Source organism: Podarcis cretensis (genome assembly GCF_951804945.1).
Source record: "Podarcis cretensis genome assembly, chromosome: 7".
Classification (NCBI taxonomy): Eukaryota; Metazoa; Chordata; class Lepidosauria; order Squamata; family Lacertidae; genus Podarcis; species Podarcis cretensis.
Window position 1 is genome coordinate 7,498,448 of NC_137176.1, and position 24,040 is coordinate 7,522,487.

At 43.6% G+C, this 24,040-nt stretch overlaps 1 protein-coding gene across 8 annotated transcripts in view; it reads left to right on the plus strand.

Annotated features, from left to right (window-relative positions):
* Window positions 1–11,186, plus strand: part of ENOX1 (ecto-NOX disulfide-thiol exchanger 1) — a 288,744-nt gene extending 277,558 nt beyond the window's left edge. For all 8 annotated transcript variants that reach the window (XM_079983576.1, XM_079983583.1, XM_079983580.1 and 5 more), the window contains 3 exons: window positions 5,773–5,875; window positions 7,675–7,760; window positions 10,293–11,186. In XM_079983576.1, the coding sequence (XP_079839702.1) occupies window positions 5,773–5,875; window positions 7,675–7,760; window positions 10,293–10,424 (321 nt within the window). In that variant the 3' untranslated portion in view covers window positions 10,425–11,186. The remainder of the gene's footprint in view (window positions 1–5,772; window positions 5,876–7,674; window positions 7,761–10,292) is intronic.
* Window positions 11,187–24,040: the final 12,854 nt, after the last annotated feature.

A 24,040-nucleotide genomic window follows, 5' to 3' on the forward strand; every position in this document is an offset into this window, starting at 1 on the left:
GCAAATACCCTCATATTCAGTGCAAGATCCGTGTGGTGTTGGCAAAGAAATGCAGAGATGCCTGTCCCATATTTAAAAATATCTGTGAGAGGGTGTTACTTAAACTAGTATAAAGAAGTGCATTCCAGACAGGGCTGACAGCCAAACTGTCATCGTGTGCACAACAAAGATGCATTGCAAGAAATGCTGATCTTTTAGCGTTGCTGTGCAGAAAATAATCCTCCTCAGGACCCGTGAAGCTCCTCCTAGCTTGGAGCTGGCCTTGGTAAGCATCTTTGCAGGGCAATCATCCTTGTTCCTTTTCCTGTTTAAAAAAATAAAATAAGATTGCAGGCAAATGAGACAGGCTTCTTTAGGGAAGCACATAGTTGTCAGGGGAGATGCTATTGCCCTTTCATTTCTGCTGGACCGATTTGCTCCATTACCCTACACCCAGGTCAAGGCAAAGTGGAAAGGGAAATGGTTTGTATGTCTTTCCTTTGCTTGGTGGCTGTTTGGTGCTGAGAGCCAGCAGAGCAACATCTCAGAACAGTCAAATCTAAAAAAATGTAGTATAAACACTGACAACTGGGAAACACTGGCCTCTGAGCGCTCCAGTTGGAGAACAACCTTTACCAAAGGTGTCATGGGCTTTGAAGACACTCAAACTCAGGACGCAAGGGAGAAATGTGCTAAGAGGAAGGCACGCTTGGCAAATCCACACCGTGATCAACTCCCGCAATGTCCCCAACTGTGGAAGGATGTGTGGATCCAGAATTGGCCTCCACAATCACTTACGGACTCATTGTTAAAACTGTGTTTATGGAAGACAATCTTACTCAGCTACGAGTGATCGCCAAAGAAAAAGAAGAAGAAGAAGAAGCTCCCCAGATATTGTTGGATCCCAGTCCTCCTCAGTCACAACCAACATGGCCATTTGGCCATTGTAGTCGGACAGTATGAGAGGCCACCTTGACTGAGAGGATTTTAGTATATAGCAAAGGGATGTGGGTACAGGAAGTTCTGCCTCTTTCTCTTCTTGCCTTTGGTGCCAGAGCTTTTCATTTGATATAAAAATCCTTCATCTAGACTATTTCATGCTCTATTTGTTTTGTTTCATGATCAATTTTGACATCTGTAGTTTTAGATTAGAGTGCTGTGGTGGTTCTGGTTCCCCGTGATGAGAGACAAGGAACAGATAAAAGAATAATAAGCTTTTATGTACAATGTGGTCCAGCAGGGTCTTCATATGGCAGGTTGGGAGCCCCTGGTGCATCACGGCCTGATCCAAGGAGGGTCACAACAGGAGCACTACCACCATGCAAATACATGGGGAAATATTGAGAAATGAGTCCCCTAAATGCACGTTTGGGTTAGAAGGGGGTGCTGAGTTTAAAAAAGGTTGAGGAATACTGTAGTAAAGAAAAGAGGAATCTTTGAATCTCTGCATTAGGGTTAGGGTTAGGGTTAGGGTCCCTTCATGGCCTAGGACCCTCGTACCTACAGGACCGCCTCTCCCGGTATGCCCCACAGAGAGCCTCATGTTCCATAAATAGCAACACCCTAGTGGTCCCGGGCCCTAGATTAGATTAGCATCAACCAGAGCCAGGGCCTTTTCAACTCTGGCTCCAGCCTGGTGGAACGCTCTGCCTCATGAGACCAAGGCCCTGCAGGATCTGATTTCTTTCCGCAGGGCCTGTAAGACAGAGTTGTTCTGCCTGGCCTTTGACTTGGAGCCAATTTGATTCCCTCCCTCCCTCTCTTTCTTTTTTCTTTTTCCTTTCTCCTCCTATGATGAGGCTGCATTTTAATATTTTAATGTTTCAATATTATAATTGTTGTATTTTAATCTTGTTTTTAAGTTGTATTCATTCAACTTGTTTTTATTATTGCTTGTTAGCCGCCCTGAGCCCGGCCTTGGCTGGGGAGGGCGAGGTAATAATAATAATAATAATAATAATAATAATAATAATAATAATTTCTACCTTCATTTTCACACCACAGGTTCTGGCAAGGTGGAACATTGATAAGGCAAAACTAAAATGTTAGCTAGTTTGAGAGCAATTTCTAAAACACGCTAGGTGAAAATGTGGAGGCTCTGGCAATGATCATGGTTTGTTCTCAGAGGAGCCAAACGATGAATTAAGTCAATCTGGGCATGAGCTGGTTGTGTTGAAAGCTTTGATCCAGTCTGCTCAAGTTGTGACCATCAAGCCCAACACTGCCCACCATCCATGACCAGCAAAATGCTTAACTACTGCCATGTTCTTTGCAGTCCAAGCTGAGGGGAAGGGGCGGGCGTAGTGAATAGGATAGGTTTGATCTTCTTGCAGTCCATGGGACTCTCAAGAGTCTCCTCCAGCACCATAATTCAAAAGCATCAATTCTTTGGCGATCAGCCTTCTTTGTGGTCCAGCTCTCACTTCCATACATCACTACTGGGAAAACCATGGCTTTAACTATATGGACTTTTGTTGGCAAGGTGATGTCTCTGCTTTTTAAGATGCTGTCTAGGTTTGTCATCTCCTTTCTCCCAAGAAGCAGGTGTCTTTTAATTTCGTGACTGCTGTCACCATCTGTAGTGATCATGGAGCCCAAGAAAGTAAAATCTCTCGCTGCCTCCATTTCTTCCCCTTCTATTTGCCAGGAGGTGAGGGGCCCAGTGGCCATGATCTTCGTTTTTTTTTTTTATGTTGAGCTTCAGACCATATTTTGCACTGTCCTCTTTCACCCTCACTTTCCGCCATCAAGGTTGTGTCATCTGCATATCTGAGGTTGTTGATATTTCTTCTGGCAATCTTAATTCTGGATTGGGATTCATCCAGCCCAGCCTTTCGCATGATGAATTCTGCATATAAGTTAAATAAGCAGGGAGACAATATACAGCCTTGATATTTCACCTTTAATAAACTCCCACCCATCTTGGACTGCCTTTTCTTTGATTATTTCTGACCACATTGGGATAGCCTGTGTTTGGGCAATATTTTTTACAATGCAGTCTATAAATTAGAGATTTATAGAGATGTTTATAAATTAGAGGTTTCCAGTCCTTTTGTAGTACTATAGTCCCCAGGATGCTGTAAACAGGAGCCTTGCAAGCTAAACAAGTTTCAAAACTGTTTTTTTTTAATGTAGTATAAAGGTAAAGGTAAAGGTACCCCTGCCCATACGGGCCAGTCTTGACAGACTCTGGGGTTGTGCGCCCATCTCACTTAAGAGGCATGGGGCCAGCGCTGTCCGGAGACACTTCCGGGTCACGTGGCCAGCGTGACATCGCTGCTCTGGCGAGCCAGAGCCGCACACGGAAATGCCGTTTACCTTCCCGCTGGTAAGCGGTCCCTATTTATCTACTTGCACCCGGAGGTGCTTTCGAACTGCTAGGTTGGCAGGCGCTGGGACTGAGCAGCGGGAGCGCACCCCGCCGCAGGGATTCGAACCACCGACCTTTCGATCGGCAAGCCCTAGGCGCTGAGGCTTTAACCCACAGCGCCACCTGCGTCCCATTTAATGTAGTATAGACTATCCTAAACATCAACATTGATTTCTTCTTAACCTGTTAATTCTGCCATTACATATATGAGCCATTTTCTTGCAAAAACAGCTTTTGGTAAATTCATTTATTAACTGAACGCTTTTCAAACAGAGGTGCTATAGTTAATTCAGTTTGTTATGGAATTCTGAAGCTATGACCATCTCTACAAATTCAGGTGCTTTGGTGTTTGGGGCGGGGTCCGCCCATATTATCTCTGCAGCAAAGGGAGCAAAGACAGATGACAGATAGGTTCCCTTGAACAACTCTTATTTGTTTTAATGGTGTGCAAAAGAACTTCCCCGTGGATTGGGCTCAGCGTATGGTAATGCTGCGTCCGTGAGCAGCAGAGCAACAGGAATGGGGTTCTTTGCTTGCCTCTGCTGCGTATTATTCATAACAGAGCAAGAATAACTTAAGTTCAAGGCTCTGTCTGACAGTTGTGGAGCTATTTCACGAATGTCTGGCCAGGTGCATATGGAAATATTGGTTCCAGCTAGCTGCTTTTCACATTGTTTGAAGCAGCCTCTCACCCGTTGCCTTCTGCAGCAAGGAAAGCTAAACAGAAGGGGACTCTCAGGCCTCCTGGAGTGGATCTCAAGCCCCTGCGATGTTGCTCTGCTGGCATGTCTGCGCCAGTAACCAACCCCACAAACAGCACATGTAGGATAAATTGCAAAGCACAAGGGGCAGGTCACGTTGGTGCTGACCTTTAAAGCCCTAAACGGCCTCGGTCCTGTATACCTGAAGGAGCATGTCCACCCCCATCATTCTGCCCGGATGCTGAGATCCAGCGCCGAGGGCCTTCTGGGGGTTCCCTCCCTGCGAAAAGCCAAGTTACAGGGAACCAGGCAGAGGGCCTTCTCAGTAGTGGCACCTCCTCTGTGGAACACCCTCCCAGCAGATGTCAAGGAAATAGACAACTATGCGATTTTTAGAAGACATCTGAAGGCAGCCCTGTTTAGGGAAGTTTTTAATGTCTGATGCTGTATTGTTTTTAATATTCAGTTGGAAGCTGCCCAGAGTGGCTGGGGAAACCCAGCCAGATGGGTGAGGTATCAATAATAAATGATTATTATTATTATTATTATTATTATTATTGCTACTTCATACTCCATTTGAGGATGGCTTGGCTGCAGTGGCTCCTTGTTCTTAGTGTAGCTCCAATTGCAGCTGCTTAAGCCAAGGGTGCAGATCATCCTTCCCATTGGTCAGTCTTGGCGTGCTAGGGAGTCCAATTTGACCTGCAAGGCTATTTTCCCCAAACCATGCTCACCAGTCCATCAGCTGATGACATGGGTGACATCAATGGATGGGGGCAATGCAGGATTCCTGCACTGGCTGTACACACCTGTTGCCTCAGCCAAGGCAGCAGGATTTCAGGGTTGCCAACAAAGGTCCGTATGGTTAAAGCTATGGTTTTCCCAGTAGTGATGTATGGAAGTGAGAGCTGGACCATAAAAAAGGCTGATCGCCGATGAATTGATGCTTTTGAATTATGGTGCTGGAGGAGACTCTTGAGAGTCCCATGGACTGCAAGAAGATCAAACCTATCCATTCTGAAGGAAATCAGCCCTGAGTGCTCACTGGAAGGACAGATCCTGAAGCTGAGGCTCCAGTACTTTGGCCACCTCATGAGGAGAGAAGAGTCCCTGGAAAAGACCCTGATGTTGGGAAAGATTGAGGGCACAAGGAGAAGGGGACGACAGAGGACGAGATGGATGGGCAGTGTTCTTAAAGCTACCAGCATGAGTCTGACCAAACTGCGGGAGGCAGTGGAAGACAGGAGTGCCTGGCGTGCTCTGGTCCATGGGGTCACGAAGAGTCGGACATGACTAAACGACTAAACAACAATGACAACAAAATAATCTGCATTGTTTTGCTGCTGCAAGAGCAATGCATGAGATGAATTGAATTTCATTATTCTTACTTGCCTTGATTGTGAAATCATCCATGGTAATCTTCAGGTCTTAGCTAATTTTGCTGAGGAAGGTAGCAAATCCTAAAGAGACGATTACACAATCTGGACCTTTTCCGTCCTCACCTTCGAGAAAGAAAAGGAAGAGACAAAGCTGACCTAGTTTGCAGTTGGGAACAGAGAGCTTCTGGAAACAGATCAATAACTTATAATTATCTTTCCTGTAGCTGTAAATTAAAGTAATGATCTTTTTTTATTGAGATGAAAAATGCCAGCAATACTTATTGAAATGGATAAATCCTACATAAGCACCTCTTTTATTTAGTTTTGTTTGTAAACTTTATAGGAAATCAATGTGTTGACGGTACCAGTGGTCAGCCAAGACAGAGAAAAAAATCCTGAGAAGCGAAGCCAGCCACTAAAATCAGAAAAAGAGGCCCTGTTGATAGGTAAGGTGACCTGGGCTCCGTTTCTGAATCATAGCATCGCCTGCAGCAAACAAGGGGTGGCTGTGCAGGAATTAGCAGCCTTGAAACCGTGTCTTACTATGTGAGAGACAAAGAATGTCATTGTGACCAGATACATTTGGTGACAGTGAATAACACTGCAAATGAAAGCATCGTTGCAACATTAAGCATAAGTGTAAAAGAATTAGATCAGTAGAAATGGCATAATCAGTGCAGAGGTTGCAGGCGTGTCCTAATAGTTTGATTCACCCATTGCTTTTTTTAAAAGGATAACTATACCCTACAGCAGCAGCAGTTCAGGTTTTAGTGGAGACTGGGCAAATGAAAAATGACAGCAGAATAGTTTTGCTTCCTTCCTTCTTTCCTTTCCTTTCCTTTCCTTTCTTTCTGCATATACCCTTTGGCTTCTCAAACGCAACCTGTCCCTGGCTCTTTTAGATTTTAAAAAAGGTGGGTTAAGAACCACAAAATGCTTGTGCATACCTAAAACTTGTTCTACTGACTCTGTTAGGTAAAGGGACCCCTGACCATTAGGTCCAGTTGTGACTGACTCTGGGGTTGCGGTGCTCATCTCGCTTTATTGGCCGAGGGAGCCGGCGTACAGCTTCCAGGTCATGTGGCCAGCATGAATAAGCCACTTCTGGCGAACCAGAGCTGTGCATGGAAATGCCGTTTACCTTGCCGCCAGAGCAGTACCTATTTATCTACTTGCACTTTGACGTGCTTTCAAACTGCTAGGTTGGCAGGAGCAGGGCCGAGCAACGGGAGCTCACCCCGTCACGGGGATTCGAACTGCCGACCTTCTGATCGGCAAGCCCTAGGCTCTGTGATTTAACCCACAGCGCCACCCGCGTCCCACTGACTCTGTTACCAGTGCTCAATAGTTGAGGTCCTCTCTACTCTTCACCAACTTGCCCGTACAACATCCCTTTGTATGTCCTCAGCAGTTTGGAGCCAAGCAGAATAGGTGCACATGCATTCACAAGAAATCCAGAAGAAAACCAGTTTGCGTCAGAGAGACCCCAGCATTTTGGCCAGGGAACCAAATGTCAAATAATTCAGGAAGAGTAGCCATTTTAGTCTGAGGCAACATCATGACAATAATCTGGTGGCACCTAAAAGATGCAACTAGTTTTTATGTGGACTAAGCTTGTATCATTTGATGTGGAGAAAGAGAAAGGCAGAGGAATTCTCTGGACAAAAGCACACACTACCAGCTTCTTCTGGTAAGATGTGATTCTTTTTCTTTTTCTTTACTAAGGAATAAGTAATACAAATAAGACAGACAAAATGGGCAGTTTTAAAATGGAAAAATAGAAACCCGCCTGAAAAAAATGTTTCTGTTTGCTCACTAATCTGGATTAAACACAATCCATGCTGAAATCATTAGAGCAATTCAAGACAGTGCAATTTTGAATGCATTTGGTATCCAACATTTTCATGACAAGAACAACTGAAGAAGAAAATGCACAATATTCTCATTTCCATGCCTACAATTTTTTATTGGCAAATTAAGCATTAAACTGAGAGCTGAAACAAATGCTTCCAGAAAGTATTTGCTGTGAAATCTTCCCCTTCATCTTGGTCAGCTGGTGGGGAACTGCAGTCATTGTTGAAAAGTGAGTGATTGCTTTTAAATGTGGTCGTCCTAATTGTTTAGCAAATATAAGTGACCTAATTTTAGTTAGAAGCAGGCATGGTCATATGCAAACCTTATTTTGTCTTGCCATGTTCTGTTTTGCCTAAGGAAATGTTCAAGTTTTGTGTTTGTTTTAATACAGGTATCATCTCTACCTTCCTTCATGTCCATCCTTTTGGAGCTAATATAGAATATCTTTGGTCTTATATGCAGCAGTTGGATTCCAGGGTAAATTGAATTCACTATTATCAGTTTTGGGGTTATAGAAATATAAGATTGCGTGTAACTGTGTGGAGCACATGCAGGACAGAGGCAGAAATCCTAGCCGTTCTCGATCAAAGAACTGTCCAAAAGATGTATTGAGTCCCATTCTCTACTGTTTTTGCTGTAAAAGCAAATTGATTAATGGGCACCCTTACATACATAGCCAGGAGCATCATTAAGATCACAGTCCAGCCAAACATTTGTCACAGCTGCCCAGTGAACTTGCCCCTAGGGCAGGGGTCTGCTACCTTTAAGACAAAAAGAGCCACTTGGACCCGTTTCCCAAGAAAAAAAAACTGGGAGCCGCAAAACTCGTCATTATAAAAATAACTTTTTTGTCACTTTTTTATTATTTCGTTGTTTGACCCCTCGGAATTACTCCTCCTCATAGAAATAAACGTTAAATTAACAAGTTACCTTTTTTTGTGTGTGTGTTCTTCACTCCCCTTCAAAACAGTGAGCAGCGTACATGCCCCCTTTCAATGCAGTGACCAGCGTACATGCCCCTTACAATGTAGCAGGTGGGCGGGCGGGAAGGTGACGTCGGGACGGTGCGTGACTAATGCACGCACCGCCCCCATGCGACGTCACAGCCAGTACAGCACCCGCCACAGTGGGGAGTGTCGGGGTGCACAATGCGCCTCCTCCCCTCGCTAGTATCCGCCCCGGAGCCGCGGCAAAGGTGTAAAAGAGCCACATGCGGCTCCGGAGCTGCGGGCTGCAGACCCCTGCCCTAGGGGGATGAGCCACACTACCTGCTGAAGGGAAGGGAGAAACCCCCCGGCAGCTGCCTCTCCCAGTCTGGCCATTTTGCCACCATCCATTTTAACAGGAGTGGCCAACATGGTGCCATGCTGGTGCTGTGAAGCACAACTCCCATCAGCTTCAGCCAGTATGGGCAATGCTCAGGGGTTGTGGGAGTTGTGCTCCAAAGCAATTGGATGGCACCATGTTGGCTAGTTCTGTTAGACTCAAGTCAGGTAAGATTTGACTACCAAAAGTGTTACCAGGATATCTGTTGCTCCGCTCCCTTCAGACACCAACCTAATTTAGATATGTGCTTCCAAGCAGGAATAGCTTTCCCCACTGTTACCATGACAGGGATCTTAAATCCATCCCTAGTTCATTCACAGATGAATGCCAAGTAAGCCAGTGTGGTGTAGTGGTTCAGAGCGGTAGACTCGTAATCTGGGGAACCGGGTTCGCGTCTCCGCTCCTCCACATGCAGCTGCTGGGTGACCTTGGGCCAGTCACACTTCTCTGAAGTCTCTCAGCCCCACTCACCTCACAGAGTGTTTGTTGTGGGGGAGGAAGGGAAAGGAGAATATTAGCCACTTTGAGACTCCTTAGGGTAGTGATAAAGCGGGATACCAAATCCAAACTCTTCTTCTTCCCTGCACTGTTTGCTTCTGTTGTGACAGGTGCAAAATATGTTCATTTCACAACAAAATAAAAGCGGAGGTGCAGCCATTAAGCCCTGGCAGAACCGGCAAATGTCACAAAAGCTTTTGAACAGTGTTCTCCTGCTGGGAATCTCTGAGCGTTCAGGCTAGGACAGCCAGAAAAAGGTTCCCATGTGTCAGAGGCGGCAAACGTGGCTACAAGGTCCCTTTCAACCTTACTCAAAATTAAGGTGTAATGCACCAGAGTAATATCTGTGCTGGGTGATTTGCAGAACTGCCCACCTCTCTGCACGAATTCTCCCGAGGGCATTCAAGGAGGGCAGATGAGAGAATGTCAGTGATGCAAGCAGAGCTCTGCCTCAGCCATTATGGCAAGGGTCCCCAACTTCTCTGGGTTCAGGTGTACCTGGAAACCTATGAATTGTGACAGCGATATATCTAATTAGAGCCACACAAAGGACTGTCCCGTTCTCAAGTTGCCACCCTCCGGACCTCTTGAGGAGGTACATGAAGAAGGTCCTCAGATGACGATTGCAGAGTCTGGGTGGGTGCATACGGTTCATTGATCTGACTAAATGTGCTCATGAATGCAGTTATGCTACTCTCAGCTGCCCAAAGGTACTTAATCTCTTGAACTATTTTGCCTCTTCTCCCAAACACACCTGGCCAGTGGTGGGAGGAGCCAACAGCAACTTGTAGAGAGAAGAGAGGAGGGAAGTCCGTTCCTCACCACCCCCACCCCCTGAAAAGCACAGTGGCCTTTGCAATTTGTATTCTTCCCAAAACTACTGCAAATGTTTTCATCTGAGCTGCGGGGAAGAATTTGGGGGCTTCAACCCTTGCCTCTTGTCTGAGGCTGGTTTTCATGACCTCCGAAGTTCTTATTCAGACCTGTCTCAAGAGCGTTCTGTAGACATCTCCTAAGAGAAATACAAGAGATATCCCTTAATTACTGGGTGGGGGAGACGTATCAATTAATGGCATAAATTGCCCTAGACAAACGATCATGAGAACTCACCCCTGGCAGAATCTGAGCATATCCATCAATTATTTGAGATCACAAGTGTTTGCTGTGTTTTCTTCCTTTTCCTAGATCTCTGCAAATGAAATAGAAATGCTTTTAATGAGGCTTCCACTCATGTTTAAGCAAGAGTTTTCTGGAGTAGGCGCAACACTGGAGAAGAGATGGAAGTTCTGTGCCTTTGAAGGAATTAAAACAACTTGACTGTGGACGGGAATGGAACTGTGTCGGGGGGAGAATGGGGGGCATGGCAGGGGCGAGCGGAAGTATTAAAGGGCAACCCTTTGGTTTGGCATACACATTCCCAGAGTGCTCCAAGCCTGGTTTTAGTTGCATTTGTGATGTCCTCTTGTGAAAATGTAGTTGTGTGCCAGTTCCAATAAAAAAGGGGAGGGGGGAACAAGACTTCTGAAATGTGACAGTTCTGTTTCCTATGAAAACTCAAAATTAGCTCACTGAGCAAATGAGAAGAATTTTCGGTTACTAAGCTCAGCGATATAAATGTAATATGTAGTAGATCTTCCTCAAGTTCCATTCCTGAGAGTCTTTCTGTTTAGTAAGAATACAAAAGTGATTTCACAGTAAGAGAAAGTATACCAAAAGCAAACTTGAAAATGTGTCTCAACGGTTATTGTATTTTGTAAATTAAGTTATCTCCTGTACCAGGGACTTTTGCCTTATTGCTAGAGGCCTGAAAAAAATATGTGATTGGATTCCTTGAGAATGCTTTATCCAAAATATTATTTTTCTATTGTAACTATTCTCCGTTCTAAGTTCATTTAACATAGATTGCATATCGATTTTCATAAACATGTAAATAACGGAGGAAGTCAGTGTTATTGTATTGTATTTGGTATGTAACATTCAGGGTTATTGCATCCAAAAATAAGTATCCAATTGCATTACTGTTATGGATTTTATAGCAAATATATTAATTTTTCCCAATAAATAGGACTTCTACCATAATGGCTTTTTCACGAGCTGTTATTTGATCCCATCTTATTAAAAATCCCAGTTCAGTGTAATACCATTGCTGCCTTTATGCTGCAGCAGAAGCCAGAGATCCCATTCATTCTGCTGCTGTGCGTTAGACGTCTGCGTTCTAGTAGGGACAGAATAAAGTAATGTGAGACTGGATCCAGGGACTGAGAATGGTCACCAAAGGAGCCTTTCCCATTACCTATTTTTTGCTGAAATGAACAAATTCTATCTTATCTATCATTCATCATTCATTTAATTTATATGCTGCTCTTCATCCGAGGATTACAGGGCAATTTACAGCATAGAAACACACAAATACATAACATAATAACAGGATAGTAACCCACCCATCCCCACAGTTTAAAAGGCCATAGATGGTTTAATCAGCCAAATACCAATGCTGCTTTAAAACTTCATCATCCAGATTTCCTTTTTAACTTAAAAACACACAATATGAAGCATATACATTGCCACATTATGCAGGATATCTAGAAGACCATCAATAGTTGTTTATAGCCTTTTCAAAGCAGGCTGAAGAAATATATTTGTTGTCTTAAAGTAAGAATTGTCTTTTTCTGAAAACATAGTGTATTAGAATATTCTATTCAGAGAGAGAGAAAGAGAGAGTGAAGTCTCACTGAAAGGTAGAACCTTGTTTTGCAAAAATAATTAGAAGTGAAAGACCCCCCTTCCCTCAGTGGATTATAACAAAAGGATCGTTACAAAAGGTCTGCAAACATGTTTGTTTATGGTAATTTCCATGTTAAAATTATAGGGAACAACTTATGACAGCCAGTTACATCGGTTTCTCGTTGCAATTATGACAGTGGAGGGATGTGTGAGTTTCTATTTTGAAAAATGTCCATATGGAAAATTTACTGCATTTTGGCCTCACACATTTGGAAACACCTGCATGTGGCATCTCCACGACTGGACTCGGCTCATTATTTCTTATTTTAATCAGCAAAGGGAGGGGACTATGTTTCAGTGGGAAGAGACAGCAAAAAAAAATTACACTACAGGCATATTTGCTGAAATGATGCCAAGTGGTAGCTGAGAATCAGCAGAAGAGTGACGGTGTTTTCATTTTCTTTTTTCTTTTCTTTTTTTTTGGCAATGTGCAGTTTGGAAGCTGAAGTTTTATTTGTGTGCAGAACATGTGCCATGCGGTATAAGAACACATGGCGCACTTCTTCTCCCCCCCACCTCATGCTACCATCTGCTGTAGCTACAATAAAATATCTGTTTTATTGGACTCCCATTGCCATGGAACCACGGGAACCGCCCGTTTCCAAATATATTTATTTCCACCCATGAAGGAGAAAGGGAAGTGTTACTGTGACAGGAGATTTCTACAGTACAAAAATCCAGAGGAAACTTCCACTTCCCCAGTGACTTCCCATCAAGTATTTAGTGAGCCACAATATTGTGAAATCAGCTCTCGGTATCCCTCCAGGCCTACTTAACCTGATCTATTTTGCATCTGAGGAAACAGCATGGGTGGGCTCGTTCCATATTGCTTGCTCTCAATGTGAGGGGGGGAAGGAAACTGGAGGAAAAAGAATGCCAAGACATGGCTAAAAAGCAACACAGGCAGCTGGTGTAGTCTATGTGCCAAGACGATGAGGTACAATCAACTCACCCCTGGCTCACATATTGCCCACCTGGTCTTAGGCAAACCACTTTCAGCACAACAACTCCCGTCTGCAGTGCAAGTCTCCTCCACCTGCTCAAGGTGTGCTGTGCCTGTGTCAGGAATGAGATGCTTGCCTAGCAGAGTCACACACACACCTGCCCTGTTACTGCCTCTCAGTGCTGAGCCAAGAACTACTGGGATCACAGACAAAACGGCTTATTTGTAGATTGAGTTGAAATACTTTATTGTCACTTGTACAACTTGTATACAGTGAGATTACACGATTGGGAGCTCAGCCACAACGTATGAATGTGCTGCCATCTTGGAAGACAAACGGACTATAAAAGTAATGGTTATTTTATTAACTGTCATGGTCGCCCCGAAATCTTCGTTTCAAAAGAGAGAAACTTGTGGTGCGCAGAACCTCCTACATGAAGCAACAAGCAAAACACACTCTCTCTCTCTCTCTCAAAAACAACAACGGAAGGAGCAAGGTGTCTGGTGTTACCATGTTGGAAACCCCAAGTTAAAAACCTAAGACTTTATCAAATAAGGGAATCACTGTGGAGTGGAGAGCTCCTGTGTTCCCTTTATGTGGCTGGATCTTTTGGGCCTTTGCTCCAATCTGGAACCTGGTCAGGTTCTGACACACATTCCAAACCATCCCTCAAACCTTACACAAATGCTGAGTTTCAGTAGGTTTATTCCTCAGCACAGAGGAAGCTGCTGGGGTCAGACTATTTGACCATTCACTTTGGCTGGGAATGGCTCTCCCTTACCCTGAAAAAATGGAGATAATTTTTCCTTGCTAGCTTGCTCCCAATTTACAATATTGTAAGAGTGTTTGTTCTGCTCTTGGTTTTATTTCTTCCATTTCATACAGATAAAAGAGGGGAAATAATGGGCCTCATGTCAAACTGCTTAGTCCGAAGTAAAATAACTTACTTTCATCTTCTCTGGGAGTTTCTGACCCAACTCCATAAATCCCTTCTTGCACCCATTACCTCCCAGTCTAGCAAGACTCCTGTAAGTCCTTCAGCTGTTTGTTCTCCTCTGTGTCAGGTGCCTTTAATTAGTTTGTTATGTAATTTGTTTTCCTGGAACTCTTATGAGTAAAATTAATTGCAAAGGAGGGAGGATCATCTTATCAACCCACATAGTAAAAGAAGTAAAATATGTATAATGACAATGTGCCGTGTACAACACATTTACATGCAAATGGCCACCCATATAATTTACAAAGAAAGCCAGAAGCCAGCGATTGCAAGGAGAAACCCATAAACAGGGATATAAATTCACAACATGAATTAGCCCAGAAAGATGAAAGGCAACTTCCAGGCGGTTATTTAACTCCTGAGAGATGAGCAGCTACCAGCTCACCGGCATATAGATTTGCATCCTGATTTCTCTTATGTGAAGGGGCAGAGGGAGTTCAGCCCAGCACATGTGGCTCTCACTCTGACAGCAGCCACAGAAAACGTCTTCGGTCTTAAGACAGATTGTTGGCATCAGAGAACTGCGTTTCCCAGTTATTACAACACTCTTATTACATCCGTGGAATCTCATCCTGCCGGCCTCGCATATTTGCATAACAAGGAACGTCAGATATCCAAATCTTAAGAGACAGTTTCAAGTCAGCAAATTCTGTGGTTTGCTTTGTTTCTTGGGGGAGGTGGGGGCTGAGAGACAGATATGCTGAGCACCGCAGCATGTGAATGCATGTAGCAGAATACACACAATGGATGGTTCCAGAAAGCTGCTTATGGACAAGGACACCAGCAATGAGGATTCAGGGCAAGCCCAAGGCAATCTTTCTAATCTCTTGGTCTATTTGTGAAATTTTGGCAACATGATCACATTGAGTATAACTGACAGTGAACAGAGTTCTGTGGTTTTGCATCAGTTGAAGTCCTGGTCACGCTGTTGTGAAACATTTTGTAACCAAGCTACTGTCTGAAGTGACTAAAATATTTGTTTCTAAATAGGCAAGAGTTTGTATAATTCAAAACTTTGCACCAAGGAAAGTTGGTCACCCAGCTGTTTTGTATCTGGCAGAATTAGGTCCCTCATGACAACTGAGAAAGCATCACCTCACTGAGCTGAGAGTAGGATGGGAAAAGTGACAGTCACTGAAGCCAAAGGTCAGCACAAAAATATTTTAAAAACTAGTGCAAATACAAAATATCAGGGGCAAGACAACCAAAATATACTTACTCAGATTGGTCACCTCAGCATGATACAAGCAACAGACAGTGCCCAACGGAAATCCTCTCTCTTGCAGATTTATTCAGAAGCTTTTATAAGCATTGCATAATTGTAAGATATGTATTTGTCCAAGTCAGCCAACACAAAGCAGATCTTACCAGAATCAGATAATTAAACATTGCCATGAACCAGACTCCTAAAACATTTTTCTCTGGGAACCTGACAAAAAGGACAGGATACTACACAATGGACTGCTACTGTAACGTGTCCACAGTCACAAAAGTATCACTCTAGCAGTATACATCCTTACATCTGCTGTCTGCGTATATGTACAGTGGTGCCCCGCAAGACGAACGCCTCGCAAGACGGAAAACTTGCTAGACGAAAGGGTTTTCCGTTTTTCGAGGTGCTTCGCAAGACAAATTTCCCTATGGGCTTGCTTCCTTTTTCTTAAAGCCGTTAATACCCGGGGAATCCGCGCTCCGCAAGACGAAAAAATCGCAAGACGAAGCAACTCGCGGAACGAATTAATTTCGTCTTGCGAGGCACCACTGTACTGGAAATGTCTGGAAATGCAGTTTCCAGGTGTGGAAGGTCATCTCCTCTAAGTAACATTGTGGGGCATCATCAGCCCAAAACAATGGCTAATGTGAAGCAGGAGGGAGGGGACAGGAAGTGTTAAAAAAAGGACATGTGCATTTATGTCTACAACTGGCTGGCTAAGGAAGCCAAGATGGAGATGGACTCAGAGGAGGAAAGGAAAATGCCATTCAACTCAATGCCTCTTCAAGTAACACCGGCTTGCTTCTTGTGTTGCTTCCTTCATTTGTTACAACAAAACAACAATGGAGTTGATTTCCAGTCCTTGGAAGTAGAAGCTATAATAAACCTGCTAATCTTTTAGGTGCCACAAGACTTTCTGCCATCTTATTGAAATTTTCGTTAGTTTCTTTCTTTGCATCCCTCAAAAAAATTTCTTTACGTGAAAATGTATAGCAATTCTAGCCTCAGGTCTTAATAACTTTATTGACTGTGTGGAGAGTTTCTTCAACAGCTTCAGTTTTTCAACAGAACATTTTATGCTGGTGAGAGAGGATCCCCACAGCACAACTTCAATTTCCCCACTTTGGGTCCCATAAACAGCTCTTCAGACACCCCTGAAAAATGCCCTGAGTCATTCTGAAACATTTGCTTCCTTCGCAGGCCCTTGCTTGCTCCACCTGAGTAGCAATGACCTCTTCTTCCATTGCCTGCAAAACCCAAAACGCAGTGACTATCGTTGGCAAAGATGTGGCAGTCCTGAGGCACAATGGCCTCCAGACCCAATTAGGAGAACAAGAATCCCATGAGCGATCAATTAGAGAACCTGCAGATGCAAACAACCTGGCAGCCGTAAATCCCTCCATTTAAAGGCAGCTGCTGTGTTTTAATTTTTTGTGTATCATAAAAAATACAAAGAAATGGATCTAATATTGATCTGGCTTAAGGGGTGAAGGCTGGTTCAATTGAAGAGTAATGAGAAACTCATTTGAACTCAAGTGGGTGTTTTTTCACGTTCTTCCTTTGCAAGCAGTATTTACATAGCAGTGTTCGTAGGACTGGCAAGGAGTAAAGACTATCTACAGGACTATCTACAAGAAGATCAAACCAATCCATTCTTAAGGAAACCAGCCCTGAGTGCTCACTGGAAGGACAGATCCTGAAGCTGAGGCTCCAATACGTTGGCCACCTCATGAGAAGTGAAGACTCCCTGGAAAAGACCCTGATGTTGGGAAAGATGGAGGGCGCAAGGAGAAGGGGACGACAGAGGAGGAGATGGTTGGATAGTGTTGTCAAAGCTACCAGCATGAGTTTGACCAAACTGCGGGAGGCAGTGGAAGACAGGAGTGCCTGGCATGCTCTGGTCCAGGGGGTCATGAAGAGTTGGACACGACTAAATGACTAAACAACAACAACAGGAGGGTAGATAACACAGAGATATTGTGAGTTGGCTGGCTTGATCACAGTCCCACATTTTGTCATCTCCATGAGTCGCTCAAACACATGCAGCTTCTAAAACCCGTGGAGAGTGGAGAACAGCGAAGGTGCTCTGCTGCAGACATTACTCCTCCATCCATGGGCGTTGGCAGGAACCATGCAAGTGTGTGGAACTAGGAACCCCATTCTCATTCTCCCTCATCGAGAGAGGGGTTTAGAGTGCCTGCATAGAGCTTCTGTCTCTCTTTCCAAGTGTGTTGCTATGGAAGTGTCATTCCCTCCCTTTCTTATAAGGGAAAAGGGAATTTGAACCTAACATCCAGCACTGCCACTTCTTCTGAGCCAGTGTGGTATAGTGGTTAAGAGTGGTGGACTCATAATCTGGGGAACCGGGTTCGCGTCTCCGCTCCTCCACATGCAGCTGCTGGGTGACCTTGGGTTAATCACACTTCTCTGAGGTCTCTCAGCCCCACTCACCTCACAGAGTGTTTGTTGTGGGGGAGGAAGGGAAAGGAGAATGTTAGCTGCTTTGAGACTCCTTCGGGTAGTGATAAAGCGGGAGATCAAATACAAACTTCTTCTTCTTCTTCTGCATCATGGCGATTCAACTCCTACCAGCTTCCATGACTTTCTTGATTCAACCCCTAATCTAAATGTTCTCCCTAATCTAAATGGCACGACCGTCCTCCATCCCAAAGCACACATTAATTTGTATGAAAGAACTGTCACTGCCAATTGCATCTGACTGAGGTTCTCTGGCCTTGTTTGATTTTAGTGAATTCTCAAGTGCATGGGAGATCTCAAGGCCTCAGACGTTTGAGGAGCCCCTCCATGTGTCCCCAACCGCACCTCCTGCAGGCAAAGCTCAAATCCAGCATGCTCATTAACACTATTCACGGACAGATAAACCAAACAGCATCAAGGCCTGAAGTGAATAAAGGACACAGAAGGAACAGCATGTGGGAAAATCACAAATGTTAAGCAGTAGCACCAAGTAAAGCTGGGGTTTTTAAAAACTGTTCATACTCTGTTTTACAATTCCATCCACTTTTAATGAGGGTGAACTTCTGCAGGAAATGTGGCAAAAACATTTTTTAAGAAACCTTGCCATCACAATCAAGCCAATTATTTTTTAAAATGGTAAAAGTAAAAACAAAACCCTCAATTTATTTTACAAAAAAAAGAGACTCACTGTCTGTCCAGTGGAGCTCACTCACACAAATAGTGAAATAATGAAACAACAAAGTTGGCCCAGAGTTTTGCTAGTGTGCAGGTGTGGCCTTCAAAGAAACAGATCTGAGCATGCCCAGAACAGACATATTGGTTCCTGGGTCTATCAGGATTGTCATCATGACAACAGGAGGGCGGGGAAAACTGCTAAGAGGCAGTAGCTCCATTAAGCAAGGGTGGCAAATTTGTGGCTATCCAGACATTCTTGAATTACAACCCCACCATCCCTGACTGTTGGCCATGCCAGCTGGAGCTGATGAGAACTGAAATTCAACAACATCTGGAGGGCCACAGGCTCCTCATTCCTGCTGTAAATAATGCCTCATACTAGGGTCACACAGCGGCAGTTTTCATATTTCCTAGAGATGATTTAATTTTTTAGAATTCAACACACGGGATAACAAACTAATGGAGACTTTGCCAACTCAGCAAATCCCTCCCAGCAGGAGCAGGAGGAGATTTTTATTCTGCTCCGTTTTACTTGAGATGTTGTCATAGTCTCAAAATCCTTCCAACTGATTTCCCTTGGGACTTTTAGAACTTGTAATCCTCTTTATCTAGCTCCACTCTAATTACTTCTGTTATATATTAGAAATTAGGTTGTGGTTTGAAATGGACATTTTTTTGGTCAACTGCTCTGAATTAAATGGGAAGAAAATATGGCTTCGTTCTAGCTTCTCTGCAGAACACCAGGGGGCACAAAACGCTAAACTGTCCATTGGCCAGCTGCCGCGACCCACCCGCCTTTTCTGGTTGTGAGTTGATAAGGTTGCAAGAAGCCCCAAAATGGAGAGAAGACTGAAGCTTTTAAACCAAAACCCTTAATCATCTTGGTCTGTGTGAATTTGTTTATATTGCATTTATTGATTGATTTTATTTCATGAAATTATACACCCCTTGATTGTAAAATCGTCAAAGCGGGTTACCAAAAAAAAACAAAAAAAAAAACCAACCCACACATACACACACTAAAATTCAAAATGACAGGAACATGGCTGTGATTAATGTAGCAAACTGAACATGGCCAGCCTTAGGGGCTCCTTGGTATGGAGACCTTTCATGACAAAATCCTCCCCACTTCCATCCTGTTATGTACTGAAGTTCTCACCCTGGGCCAGCAGGAGGATACTGTAGATAGTTATGCAAGTAAGCAATCGAAAGTGACCTTCAGTGATTGGATAGTTTTAGAAAATTGTTACAGTAACGTTATACTGGAGCTCTATATAAGCAGGCTGGCTGAGCCCTTCAGTTCAGTTCTGTTCTGGCCTGTGAATAAACAAGAGCTGTTTGAAGAATCGCTGTGTCGTCTGATATGTTCACCCACAACTTAACACATCCCATGCAACCAGATGATGTTTCTCTGTGCGGTGGGGCATGAATTCAATTCAGTTTGCATTAAAACAATATGGGAACTTAAGCACAGCCATGCTTTGAAATTCACACTTCTCCGAATTTTGCAATGCCATTCTGGAACCAAACAATGCTTACAGAAATGCCTATATTAAGGGGGAAGTGTAAATAAAAATGAATAATTGAATGATAGTAAACGGTATACAAACATGTGCTTATTAGGAGAAATTCACATTAAAATGCTGATGGATTCTGTAAGGATTTTTTTTAAAGGAGATTACTGCAGATATGTGGACGACAATTAAAGATTGGAAAAATGAGAAATTAAGAAAACCTAAATTAACAGATGCACCTGCCCCTTGTTACAAAGAAGTGCGTGTCCAGCTTCTCGAATCTCCGAGCAGGCCTAGAAAAGACTCATTTCTGACAATCTGGAGAGAGTTGGCACCAAGCAGCTTCTCTGTCCTTATCCATGTGTTAATGGTCCTTTCAGTACGGCCACACAAATTTGCTGCCACCCCCAGCACCAACATGCAAACCACGCTGCTAGTTCCTAGAGGGCTGGAAAGACACTTGTATACCTGTAAAGCCTGGAGAAATAGCTCTGATTTAATAGAATCAGGAGCTGGAAAGGAGAATTTGCTGTTGCTGGTGGCTGCCTCAAATGTCCCTTGTCGGAAGGACAGGTCACAAGCTTAACTTAATAACTAAGAAGTACACCTTACTTGGAGGTCATGAATGAGACATTTGGAGGAGGAAGTGTGTGCGTGCGCATGCATACATAATTGTGTTAAGCTTATTTTTAGTTCTCTTTTCTTAATACTGTTTTATACTTTTACATGCTTTGTTGATAATTCATTAATAATATAATAGGATTTATGCTGTAATTGTGATGTATAGACTAATTTTAGTTGCTGGTTTGCCAGTAGTGTTTTTATACATGGCAATTGCTTTATTGTTGTTTCGTTAATTATATTATATGATTTGTGCTGCACTTGTGATGTTTTCTTAAGTTATTGTTATTTATTGTTTGTAAGCTGCTTTGGGATTCATGTGAAGGGAAAGCAGCATATGAAGTCCAGGACCCTTGTACCTACGGGACCGCCTCTCCTGGTATGCCCCATGGAGGACCTTAAGGTCCATAAATAGCAACACCCAAGAAGTCCCGGGCCCTAAGGAAGTTAGATTAGCCTCAACCAAGGCCAGGGCCTTTTCAACACTGGCCCCGGCCTGGTGGAACACTCTGCCTCATGAGACCAGAGCCCTGCAGGGTCTGATTTCTTTCCACAGGGCCTGTAAGACAGAGTTGTTCCACCTGGCCTTTGGCTTGGAGTCAATTTTATTCCCTCCCCTTCTTTCTTTTTTCCTTTCTCCTCCTGTGATGAGGCTGCATTTTAATGTTGTATTTTAATCTTGTTTTTAAGTTGTATTCATTCAACTTGTTTTTATTATTGCTTGTTAGCCGCCCTGAGCCCGGCCTTGGCTGGTGAGGGCAGGGTATAAGTAAATTTTATTATTATTATTATTATTAATAATAATAATAATAATAATAACCAACTCCTTTGCTACAACCTGTTCTGCATAAAAACATTCCATCTATTTATGGGTTTAGTTCTACTGGAAGAAGGCTGTAACCTTGGGTTACATACGCAGCAGGAGGCCCCATTAGCTAAAGTGGTGCTTCAGGTTAAGAACAGTTTCAGGTTGAGAAAGGACCTCCGGAACGAATTAAGCTCTTAACCCGAGGTACCACTGTACATCGTTTCCTTAGAAATCCTCACCTAGACTCCTCTTTGCAGTCTTTTAATAATGAAATATGGAGGTTTATTTTAGGCTTCCATATCTTAGGAGCTGCTTCCTTCTTTTCTGAGCTGGTTGTCTTTTCCCTTCCTATTTCTGCCTATGTACCCACAACTCATAGATCTCCAGATCTTGGGGGACTTCCCTCCAGCAGCACCCTGGGTGCCAATTGTCACGGAGGAGGGTTTTTGTTTGGTTTTATTTAATTTATTTATTTTATACCACCCTTCAGCTGAGGATAGCAGGGCAGTCTATAGTCTAAAAGCAAAAGAATGCTATGGCACAGTAACAAAAAGGCCATAGATTGTTTAATTAGGTAAAAGGTAAAGGTACCCCTGCCCGTACGGGCCAGTCTTGACAGACTCTGGGGTTGTGCGCCCATCTCACTTAAGAGGCCAGGGGCCAGCGCTGTCCGGAGACACTTCCGGGTCACGTGGCCAGCGTGACATCGCTGCTCTGGCGAGCCAGAGCCGCACACGGAAACGCCGTTTACCTTCCCGCTGGTAAGCGGTCCCTATTTATCTACTTGCACCCGGAGGTGCTTTCGAACTGCTAGGTTGGCAGGCACTGGGACCGAGCAGCGGGAGCGCACCCCGCCGCAGGGATTCGAACCGCCGACCTTTCGATCGGCAAGCCCTAGGCGCTGAGGCTTTAACCCACAGCGCCACCTGCGTCCAAAGGCTAAATAAGAGGCTTATTTTTGCCGGGTACCTAAGGATATGTAACAAACACACCAGGCATACCTCTCTAGGGAGAGCATCCTACAAGTTGTAGCCCCCAAAAATCTGAAAGGCACCAGGCAGACAAAAGCTGTTGTTTCTGAAAATGAACAGTTATGGTCTCAAGTGATTTCTGGAAGTAGTGTTGACCTTTACAATGAAAAGAACTTTACCTATGACTATGTATCTCTGTATCTATCTATGTCTATATCTATCTTCTAGCTGCTAAATATTTACCCTATGGAACTAATCATTTGTACTCCCCTCTTTTTAAATGTCTCGTAGTGATATACCGGTAAATGGTTTGTTTATCATTAACAAAAGCAATAAACCTCTCAAGAATTGGTTGTTGACAAACACACTGCTATTCTGTTTAATATTCAGTAGCAAGTCCTAAGTGCTGAAAATCACCAATTTATTGCAGATTATTGCCTGCATACATTTCAGAAGCAAATGCAGATCATTAGAGCCTACAAGATAAAGTTTAAAATTTTTAAAAGCTAACTAAAGCTACTGATTTTCACTCAGCCAACTAGTGACATACATTTTTTTTTAAAATTTGAATGTTAAATGAAGCTTTGTTCATTTAAGGATTGCTGTTATCTACAAAAAATAAGCTCTAACCCCTTCCCATTTTTCTTCAGCAGTAGAGAAAACAGTTATGCATTTTAAAATGGGTGAAGACTTCACATCTATGTGTGTATTTATATATGGATATATCACAAGAGAAGCATACATCTCACGCAGTCTGCAGTATGTTAGTGAATTGCACTTACTTCAATAGCAAAAATATATTCTGATGGATTGTGCCATGGATGCCACCTTTTTTTGCAATGAATGGCAGGGACCTTCCTCACCATAGCAACTACGCTTATCTCCAAAGAACGTTAGTCTCCTGCATTAGCAATTTTACATCCTTAAATATAAGAAGCAGTTGCATGGCATTTGGCTAGATTATATTGTTTAATATATATACAGTGGTACCTCGGGTTAAGTACTTAATTCGCTCCAGAGGTCCGTACTTAACCTGAAACTGTTCTTAACCTGAAGCACCGCTTTAGCTAATGGGGCCTCCTGCTGCTGCCGCGCTGCCGGAGCACGGTTTCTGTTCTCATCCTGAATCAAAGTTCTTAACCCGAGGTATTATTTCTGGCTTAGCGGAGTCTATAACCTGAAGCGTCTGTAACCCGAGGTACCACTGTAAATATATATAAAATATAGTGTGTGTGTGTGTGTTTTTCTCTCTCCAGCACTTACTAATGGAAAACTGAAAAATATGGTGAGATAATTGAAGAGCTAAGAACATACAAATCACACCACCCCATCATTAATGGGGGGGGGGGCGAGGAACAGAGGCCTTTTCTCACTCTTTTCCACATCTAATCTCCCTGTTGTTGAGAACCTTTGCTAAGTGTCTGACTTTTTTTTTAAAAAAAAAAAGGCTGTGAGCGGGGAGGAAAGCAGGAGGAGAAAAGATAAAAGACTGCAGAATTTCTCCTGATTGGCATAATATCTCATTTCGCATGGCCTCTATCCTTGTGCACGCAGATCTGAATAAACTTTTATGGTTCACGCTGCCAGAAAGCTTCCTTTGCGCCAGAGGTTCCCAATTAACTAAATACTGCGGACCTCCAGTTTTTCAAAAGCCAAACCATTGACTCCCTACTATTGCTATCTCTTTGGCAGTTTTTGTTATGTGACGTGCACCCCCCTGCCAGGGGCCACTGAACACCCGTTGGGAACCAGTGAAGCTTGCAGACAAGCACGGCAGGCCTTGTCCCATCATCCACCATAATTTCAGTAAATGTCCAAAGGGCCATGGACGGAGGGCAGGAAGTTTCTCTTGTTCTTTTTGCCCTGATGTTTCCTCTCTCGGAAGCCGCACCTCAAGGCTCAGAACAAAAACTGGGAGATAATCAGGG